We start from the raw sequence: 10,137 nt of genomic DNA, 5'->3' as shown, positions 1-10,137 counted from the left end.
AATACATTTAATATATATGTAACATCTATGGTCATTAATGACATATAACTCACTCAAATGGTGATTAAAACATTTTGACTCATAAAATGTCTAAATTTTTAGTATCAATCTTGATTATAACATGTTTATGCATTCTAATGTCTAATTTAGTAGCATTTATGGTGATTAGCCAACACATGTATATGTATTCATTGTATATATTTGTAACATATATGGTTAAAACAACTCTATCTATGAATCCAATGCCCTAATTTTGTATCATCAATGGTGATTAACACATGTTTACACATCTAATTTCTAATTTTGTAGTATAAATCAAAATACTTTAGCTTGAAAATGAAATGGTCAGCAACGCAGTACCATTTATATCTATACGTAGTACTTTAGCTAGAAAATAAAGTATAATAACGTCAAATTGTGGTATGAGAATGTGTTAAATTTGGTACATCTTCCATACATGTTTTACATTGTGGTGTTGGTGTGTGGTCAGAAACATAGTATCATTTGTATTGATACTTGGTACCTTTGCTTAAAAATAAAGTATAATAACGTCTAATTGTGGTATGAAAATTTGCTAAATTTGGTACATCTTTCATACATGTTTTACATTGTGGTGTTGGTGCGTGGTCAGAAACGCAGTACCATTTATATCTATACGTAGTACTTTAACTTGAAAATAAAGTATAATAACGTCTAATTGTGGTATGATATTTTGTTATATTTGGTACATCTTCCATACATGTTTTACATTTTTGTGTTGTTGCGAGGTCTGAAACGCAGTACCATTTGTATTGATACGCAGTACCTTTGCTTGAAAATGAAGTATAACAACCTCTAATTGTGGTATGTGAATTTGTTAAATTTTCTACATCTTCCATACATGTTTTACATTGTGGTGTTGGTACGTCGTTCAGAAACGCAACACCATTTGTATTGATATGTAGTACGTTTACTTGAACATGAAGTATAATAATCTCTAATTGTGGTATGAGAATTTGTTAAATTTGATACATCTTCCATACATATTTTAATTGTGGTGTTGGTGCGTGGTTCAAAAATGCAGTATTATTTGTATTGATACGTAGTACGTTTACTTGAAAATGAAGTATAATAACCTCTAATCGTGGTATGAGAATATGTTAAATTTGGTATATCTTCCGTACATATTTTACATTGTGGTGTTGGTGCATGATCAAAAATGCACACCATTTGTAACGATACATAGTACTTTTTCTTGAAAATGAAATATAATAACGTCTAATTGTGGTATGAAAATTTGTTAAATTTGGTACATCTTTCATACATGTTTTACATTGTGGTGTTGGTTCGTGATCAGAGACGCAGTACCATTTGTAACGATGCGTGGTACTTTTGATTGAAAATGAAGTATACTAACGTCTAATTGTGGTATGAGAATTTGTTAAATTTGGTACATCTTTCATACATGTTTTAAATTGTGTTGTTGGTATGTGATCAGAAACACAGTACCATTTGTAACGATACGTAGTACTTTTTTCTTGAAAATAAAGCATAATAACGTCTAATTGTGATATGAGAATATTTTAAATTTGATACATCTTCCATACATGTTTTACATTGTGGTGTTGGTTCCTGGTCAGAGACGCAGTACTATTTATAACGATACGTAGTACATTTGCTTGAAAATGAAGTATAACGATATATCTAATTGTGGTATGAGAATTAAAAATCCATTCTACCAAAATTAAGCATCCAACTTTATCAACATAGTTATAAATGGAAATTAAACATCCATTTCACCAAAATATAGTACCACCTTCATTAAAATAGTTATAAATAGAAACTAAACATCAATTCTACCAAAATACAGTAAAACATCAATTCTACCAAAATACACTACCAGCTTCATCAACATTGTTATACATACGATCAAAGTACAGTACAGAATACACAAACAAAATTGTTCACTCCATTCTCATTTCCCTTAGTCCTTCCTGAAATACTGAAGCAGAGCAACGACTTGGTGCCTCATACGGCCTCCGGGGACTAACTTTCACCTCAGATCCTACTCGTTTTCGAACCATTTATAAATAAAAAATAAATAAAAAAGTGTGCAATAAGCATAACGAAAAGCAGCATAATTTAATAAATTTCATCGGATTATCATGCACTGCTTCAAAATTAGCATAATTAAAAAAAATCAGCATAATTCAAACAAAAATCAGTACATGTCGAAAACAGATCATCACAATTTCATTAAAAACAAAAAATATTTGAGGAAAAAACCGCCATAAATAGAAGAAACCAACATATGCCGAATAGAATTCGACACAAAGTGAACGAACAAGCGCAAAAACAAACAAAAAATTGACAAATATTTTATTTATATGATGTTGATTCTAATTTCAGGAAAATTTTAGATTTCATCCGAGTATATATAATACAATGTTTCGTGGAAATTCAAACTTCTTTCATCCCTTTCGTTAAATAAGTGTTCATCTTCAGTGGCGCAAACCAAATTTGATTCAAAAAACATAATCACATTTGCCAAATATCAATCAACTAAAATGCAAATCACCGCCCCAATGAGAAACGCGACTATCAATATAGCAGTAACCATAAAACACACGCCATCGTAGTCGATTTCAAAAAAAAAAAAAACACGAACCCATTAAAAATTGCAGCAATAATAACTATCACAAGAAGGGAAAAAGGAAAACAAAATCAGATTCATGAAGGAAAATAAAGGTAAAATTTGTGTGTTTTTTTTTACCTAATAACATATTGCTCCCGACTCTCTTTCGCTGTCCATGGTTTTCTTGGTGGGTGCAGACATCGCTATAGATCACGTTTTCTAGACTTTAGGTTGATTAATGGGGAAAAAAAATAAAACAGGAGAAAATTAACGAATGGGAAGAGATGGAAAATAACAAAAAGTAAAATAACATTCACGCAAACTAATTACATGTTAAAATCATCCTAATACAATATTTTACGAGAAAAAAATTCTAACAAGAACCCTTAAATGGATATGACTTAATACAAATCATACAATTTCAAATTATTTAGATACCACACAATAATTTACACAAAGGAAGAAATTTATCAATCAAGATTCACGCTGCTTAAACATAAATGCATATAGATATCACGCGATGAGTTATTGAAACATTGCAATGAGCCAATAAAGATTTACAATTAAAAAAAACCGCAGCCTAAGCGCTCAAATACAAATATAAAGATCCCATTTTCTACACCAAATTCAATCCAAAAACCTAATTTACAAATTAATAAGCACATAACAACATAAGAATTAAGAAAAAGAGCAAATCGGTTGAAGTTTCTCGGATCAGCGGAAGGCCCCTGCGAGAATGAAAATTTCGAACTGGAGGAAATTTTGAAAAATTGAATAGGAACGAATAATATAACGTGGAGAAGAGTGCATATACCCGTATTAATGGCGAGTGACTACGACGACGGCGAGCTACGGTGGCATCAGGAATCGCAGAGAATTGGAGGAAGGGGGAGAGATAGGGCGGAGCGATATTGAGGTTGAAGCGACGAAAATACAGTCAAATAGAGCCGATTTCGCCGGCCGTTGGCCAAGTCTGCCGATGATGGGCCAAGTCGCCGGTGGATGATTTGGGGCTTAGGGATTTATGTGGTGAAGATTTCTTTCGAGCGTTAAAGCGGAGGAAGAAAGAGAAAATCACAAATGAACGAAGGGGACAGGTGACAATGTAGCGATGAAGATTTGGTACTCTGCCCTTTTCTTGATGGGATTTTGGTCAGATCCGAGAAAGAGGTAATAGACGAAGGAGGAGATTTGTGGGTAGGGATGAGGGAGGAAGCAAATAATATAAATAAATAAAATGAATATATCAATTAAAAGGGATAGGTAAATGTGTAAAATATTAAATTAGGGAGTGCAAAATAAACTTTTGCTTGTGTCATGTGGCTCAAATAAAAAATCTCAAACCTAGGGATTGATCCACAAATTTAATTTGTGAATAGTGATTTATTGTCAACTTTCCCTAAAAAAATAGCATAATAATTGAAAATTAATATGAATAATATCCAAATCATGCATTAACGGTTTGTAAGGCAAATCATGAAATATTAAATGCATCGTTGCGATATGTGGTAAGCTGAAATCTACCAAATAAAATGAATTGATAAGGCGGGGCAATATGTAACATACGGAGGGGGGAAATTGTTTCGAGTAAAAAAAAAATCAATGGATCCTCCGCCAGACCATCACCGTTGCACTCCAGATCCTTCCGTCTGCGTCAACTGCGGCGGCCCCACCGCGTTCCCCGACCCGCCGCCGCCGTCGGACGCCCCTTCATACATCCCCATCCGATTCCCCGCCGTCAACCTCCCCAATTCTCCCACCAACACTAGGGAGCTCATCATGCGCACCCCCGTCCCGCAGTCTCAGCAGGTGGAACCCATCACACTGCCGCACCAATTCACCGAGCCTTCGAAGAGAATCCGATCCCAAGACGACATCGACGCGTTCCACTCCTCGCCAGCTCTCCTCAACTTCATCGGCTTCGTCGTCTCCATTTCGGAGTCCGTTAGATCTCGCAAGCTCTCCGATCCCTGCCACGTTTCGCCCACCGTCGAAGCCATCGTTTCCATCCTGCAGACGTTGATTGCTTACGTGGATGAAATCCCTCCCGCCCCGCAGTCTGCTCGGTATGGAAACATTTCGTTTCGGGCGTGGCACGAGCGGCTTTGCAATGATGCAGATTCGTTTATGCTAAAATTGCTGCCGCCCCATCTTCAGGATGCCTCTGTAGAACTTGTGCCTTACTTCACGGATAGCTTTGGCAACTCTACACGCATCGATTATGGTATGCCTATTAAGTGTTTTACTGCTCCTAAAGTATTGTTTCAGTGCCCAATTCTTATTCTAATTGCTCTAGTATAGTTGACGTTATATTGAATTGGAAACTTTAATGCGGTCTTACATACTCAAAGTCAAATGTAGTGTAAGGCGAAAAGATACAAGTACGAAATTTTAGTTCTGTTGTGATAAAATTAACTGAGCATTATGGAAATGCAAGTTTGCAGGCAGGAGGTACAGCCGAAAAGGTTTTAGTTCTCTTTTTTCCCAAAAACAAAAGAAAAAGAAAAAATTATTGTGATGTATGGTCTCTATATTGAAGGGAGTAACTTGTTCTTAGTCCGCATCAGAAACTTTCAGATTCTTACGACATATGTGAAGGCAATGCAATAATCTTCTGTTGTTATTATTTTGCGATCATGATATAGGCACTGGTCATGAGACAAACTTCGCAGCGTGGTTATTTTGCTTAGCAAGACTTGGTGTTGTGAAAGAAGAGGATTATCAAGCATTGGTGTCACGAGTGTTTGTCAAATACTTGGAGTTGATGAGGAAATTGCAACTTGGCTATTGCTTAGAACCTGCAGGTTCCCATGGTGTGTGGGGGCTTGATGACTATCATTTCTTGCCATTTGTATTTGGTTCATCGCAACTGATTGACCACAAATACATGAAGCCAAAGTCAATTCATAATGAAGATATACTGGAGAACTTCTCAGCAGAGTATTTGTATCTCGGGTGCATTGTATTTGTGAAAAAGATGAAAAAAGGGTTGTTTGCTGAGCATTCACCTATGCTGGATGACATTAGTGGAGTTCCTAACTGGAAGAAGGTACACAGTGGGCTGCTCAAAATGTATAAAGTAGAAGTTCTGGGCAAGGTTCCTATCATGCAACATTTTCTCTTTGGCTCTATTATCAAATGGTACGCTGCTTTTCTTACCTTCTCTTAAACCTTGCTATGAAGACAAAGATTTGTTACTCCATATTTGTTCATTTTGTTTTGCATTTGCTTTGATTTTTGTCTTCTCTCTTTTGATCAAATGCCATATCCTTAAATTCCACGCGACAACAATGGAGTTTCTGCACCGATCTCTTCTCTTCTATCATATTTTTAGAAATTGGAATATTTCCACACAGATTTTACATTCCAAAATATGTTAAGGCTGACTGGATAACTAGATTATCTTGATGCGGGATGGTCCCTTGTTCTATGTAGTGTCCCTCGAAATTAAGCCTTGCTACAACAATGTAGTGGGTTCTTATTGCGCGTTTGTTCACACAAATTGAGCACAACTAAGTTTTTCTATGATAGTGTGTTTCATCCAATTATGTCGTGTCATTGGGTCATTGGCAACAATTCAACATTTAATAGCATATTCAGCATAGAGTAATGCCAAAACCTTTTTGTGGGGTTGAAAGTTCCCTTGCTTTAGCCATAATTGATAATTCCACCAGCAACAACTTCAGGCCTTCTGACGGTTGCAGATTTGAACATTTTTTTTCGAGGCCTGGTATAAATATGGTAGGGATTCAGAATTTAATAGTGTGGGGAAAATGAGAACATTGATGATGGTGGATTCCATGTGAAGGAAATGCAGAATATTTGATCTGATAGGATGTGTAATACACCAAATGGATTTTGATGTTGCATTGCTATCATTGACCTTGGAGCTCCAACATGTTGCCATCTTGGATTTCTCTGTTCCATTCACTACTGGGCTTGAAATTTCCTCCATGGATCAGTAATATATGAATGTTGTGATTTTTGTGAAGTTTTTAAATCCCTGAGAAAATTCTCTCTCTAACCTTGTGTCCTTCATATTGACTATTTAACCCATGGCAGACACAGCTTCTTTACTAGATAATGGATGCTACTTTGTTTGTTGGAGCGCTGATTTCTGTTCTGTTTTTTGCAGGGTCTGATGGAGTGACAAGGCGGTTGTTTCTGAAATAAGTTATACAGAAATGTTGTACCAAGGTATTATCTGGGATAAAGCATACATTTTATTGAGTAAATTCTGGAAACCGACTTGCTTTTGTATCTGCTATTCCCATCCACTCTTTTAATTTAGCGGAAATGGGAAGTGTCATGATCTGGGGTAGAATGTTTATTAGGAAATACTGAATTACTGATTCTGTGGTTTATGTAATTTTGTATCTGTGATTTTAGATGACATCCAGATCTAAGATTTCAGAAAATATTGCTGCTTAGATAGTAGATACCGTGTACATATCATGAAAATTTATGATAAATTTAATCCTCACTGGTGTGCTACATGAAAGACAAATGTAGTTTACTGCACAAAGTTAAGCATATCTCGAGTCCTCGACTTGGGTAGGTTCCGAGTCACAGTCCTTGCTTCATCCGCGGCAATAAAACCTACTTGTCCCACAATAAACTCCCAAAAGATTAGAACTCCAAAATTGACCAGTTTTTCCACTTTGTTAGAAGTTAGAACTAATCAATTTGTAGAGTTGGTCAGTCAACGAAGGCTCCTCCCATGAATAGAATCAAGAGGATATGGAGGAATCCATCATAAATTATTGGTGGTTTACATTACATGGATTTTAATATGCATCGGTAGCAAGAATTAACAATTGAAAATTGTTTGTTTCCTCATTACAATTTCAAAACGAAATGAAGATCTACGATATATCAAATGAATATATCCTATGACTCTTCAGTAATATCATTTCCAATTGTTGGCAACAATGTCAGCAAGATCAACAACCCTCTGTGAGTAGCCCCATTCATTATCATACCAAGCAATAACCTTAATCATATCATCTCCCATGACCATTGTCAGGGACGAATCCACGGTGGATGACACATCACTGCAACGGAAGTCCACGGAAACAAGCGGTTCATCGCAAACCGATAAGATCCCATTGAGCTCTTTATCTGCTGCCTCCCTAAATGCCGCATTCACTTCCTCTGCAAATGTCTTCTTCTGAACCTGGACGACAAGGTCCACCACCGAGACATTAGGGGTGGGGACACGAAGGGCAATGCCATTGAGCTTCCCTTTGAGTTGGGGAAGAACAAGGGCGACGGCCTTTGCGGCACCAGTTGATGTAGGCACTATGTTCAGTGCTGCAGCTCTGGCACGCCTCAGATCACGGTGGCTTGCATCGAGAAGCCTCTGGTCTCCAGTGTAGGAGTGTGTTGTGGTCATAGTTCCCTTTATGATACCTACGAGTGTCATAATGTACACTTAGCTTGGTCCGATTGTATGTGATAGTCGGGCAAGAATCTCTAATTGCCGTAAATTTCTGAATTTAGAGCTGCTTACCGAACTTTTGGTCGAGAACTTTAACGAAAGGTGCGAGGCAGTTAGTTGTGCAAGAAGCATTGCTGATGATGGACTCGTCGTGTTTGTAATCATCAGCATTGACACCAACAACATAAGTAGGAATGTCTCCCTTTCCAGGTGCTGTAATAAGAACCTTCTTAGCTCCTGCTTGAATGTGTTTCCCCGCACCATCTCTATCTACAAACACTCCAGTTCCCTCAATTACCAAATCAATCCCCAGTTCCCTGCACACAGCCCACATGAGACACGAAACAAAAACAAAACAGAACAAAATGTGTTGTACTTATTGGTTATGTATCTTTGTTTACCCCCAAGGGAGATTGACCGGATTACGATCTGACACGACTTTAATGATCTTTCCATCGACGGAAATTGCATCTGTGCCGACGGCCTTGACATCTGCGTTGAAAGTACCGAGTGTAGAGTCATATTTCAGAAGGTGGGACGCCTGTTTAACACCTCCACTGTCGTTGATGACGATCACGTCGAGTGGGGAGTCCTTTCTTCCATGCCAACACCTCAAGAAGTTCCTCCCTATCCTTCCAAATCCATTGATTGCCACCTTCAGTTTGGCCTCCACAACTGCTTTCTTGTTCTTGTTTCCGCCAATCTATACATTCATTCATGAAGACAAATGATGCTATAGGTGGTGGTGAGCATGTCTAGATCACATTGCAGATGGGAATCCGAGAGAATCATGGACTTACCACTGATGTCTGGAAGGAGATGACGGATACGAAGTCGTCGTTGAGTCTCCGGGCAACCGGAAGGCCTGATGTTGAGCTCCGGAGGCCAGAAAACTCTGAGAACCCTTTGCTGCAGCCCACCTGCAGTATGCATCTTTTCTTGCATCATATACATATATACATCTACTCATATACACACACTGAAATGGGATTGAATGAAACTTGTTCGAGTACATAAATATGAAGATACATAAGAGTGTGAAGTAGCTAGCAATGGACCTGCAGAGATGAAATAACAGCTGAGGCCATATTTGCTCGAGCTGGTGCAGCTAGCTAGCAGATTTGCTGCTGCTGTTTCTGTTTTTGTTAATGGTCTTTGGTGTGGCAAATAGAGTTGAGATATGGGTTTTTTTGTGGTGGAGTAAGGGGATCGTATGAATGTGGATTGGAGAAAGAGAGAGTGGATTGGATGAGATTTTTGTGATGGATTTAGCCTCACACCCATTGAATGGATGTGCTTCATTTTTTTGTATTTTTATTATTCTTTTTGGTAATATAATTAATAAACATATGAATGACACCACAAAAGCAATTTACTGTGACTTACATATAAACTTAATTTGATTTTTTTTTTAATTGAAAAAATATACATACGGGTATTTTATAATTACAGCATAATAATTGCTAAACAATTAAATAATGTTAGTTTTATTATCTTATAGAACATGTGTTTTTTTACTCTAGTTGAGATCAGGTCAAATCTTAATCAAATTAAAATTTAAATCATATCAAATTATTTTAATCTTAAGTTCACTTTTCATTGGAACTAATTTCAGGCGATTTATTTGTAATCAGTATATATATATATATCAAAAAATCCGTGGCCTCAAAACAAAAGGAAGGGACACCTCACTTTAATTTACACGTGGAATTGATTTTTTTTATTATTATTATTATGATGCACAAGCACAATATATGTTGGTTTGGGTTGGGGTCCTTGGGTGGGGGGGGGGGGGGGGGGGGTGGGGGTTGGTTGTTGACAACTTGACATGTAATATAAATCACGTTCATGTACTGATTTTGGGCCGATTAACAAAAATCTGATTAGGCTAGCGCTGACTCTTCTTTCGGCCCAATTAGCATTCTACTGATCTAGGCCTGGTGTAATCCAGATTGGACTCTAAAAATTAATGCATTTTCTTGAGCGATCTAAATAAGAGATCCGTCATATAAAATTAACTCGTAAGAGCATGTTCAACAATGTGAGTACTTTGGTGTTGTGAAATTGATAACTTGATCGCATG

At 37.2% G+C, this 10,137-nt stretch overlaps 2 protein-coding genes across 2 annotated transcripts; one reads left to right on the top strand and one right to left on the bottom strand.

Annotated features, from left to right (window-relative positions):
• Nucleotides 1–4,160: 4,160 nt before the first annotated feature.
• LOC140871299 (uncharacterized) lies at nt 4,161–7,097 on the top strand. Its single transcript, XM_073273745.1, has 3 exons — nt 4,161–4,838; nt 5,260–5,755; nt 6,750–7,097. Exons 1-3 carry the CDS (start codon nt 4,217–4,219, stop codon nt 6,754–6,756), a joined length of 1,125 nt encoding a protein of 374 aa, XP_073129846.1. The 5' UTR covers nt 4,161–4,216; the 3' UTR covers nt 6,757–7,097.
• Nucleotides 7,098–7,315: 218 nt separating this feature from the next.
• On the bottom strand, nt 7,316–9,296 carry LOC140871298 (glyceraldehyde-3-phosphate dehydrogenase A, chloroplastic). The gene is made up of 5 exons (XM_073273744.1): nt 9,113–9,296; nt 8,855–8,974; nt 8,456–8,757; nt 8,127–8,371; nt 7,316–8,026 (listed from the first exon to the last, which is right to left on the bottom strand). Exons 1-5 carry the CDS (start codon nt 9,140–9,142, stop codon nt 7,524–7,526), a joined length of 1,200 nt encoding a protein of 399 aa, XP_073129845.1. The 5' UTR covers nt 9,143–9,296; the 3' UTR covers nt 7,316–7,523.
• Nucleotides 9,297–10,137: the final 841 nt, after the last annotated feature.

The sequence above is a fragment of the Henckelia pumila genome, unplaced genomic scaffold, assembly GCF_033568475.1.
Source record: "Henckelia pumila isolate YLH828 unplaced genomic scaffold, ASM3356847v2 CTG_461:::fragment_3, whole genome shotgun sequence".
Lineage (NCBI taxonomy): Eukaryota > Viridiplantae > Streptophyta > Magnoliopsida > Lamiales > Gesneriaceae > Henckelia > Henckelia pumila.
Note: the sequence above shows the minus strand (reverse complement) of the source record. Positions and strands in the feature narration are given on the sequence as shown.

What these genes read in the sequence shown, in the direction of transcription:
- LOC140871299 (XM_073273745.1), top strand. Translation starts at nt 4,217, where the DNA reads ATGGATCCTCCGCCAGACCATCACCGTTGCACTCCAGATCCTTCCGTC. An exon ending in CTCTACACGCATCGATTATG is followed by an intron (nt 4,839 to 5,259) that starts GTATGCCTATTA and finishes ATCATGATATAG; the next exon opens with GCACTGGTCATGAGACAAAC.
- LOC140871298 (XM_073273744.1), bottom strand. Translation starts at nt 9,142, where the DNA reads ATGGCCTCAGCTGTTATTTCATCTCTGCAG. An exon ending in CCGGTCAATCTCCCTTGGGG is followed by an intron (nt 8,372 to 8,455) that starts GTAAACAAAGAT and finishes GGCTGTGTGCAG; the next exon opens with GGAACTGGGGATTGATTTGG. An exon ending in AGTTCTCGACCAAAAGTTCG is followed by an intron (nt 8,027 to 8,126) that starts GTAAGCAGCTCT and finishes TGACACTCGTAG; the next exon opens with GTATCATAAAGGGAACTATG.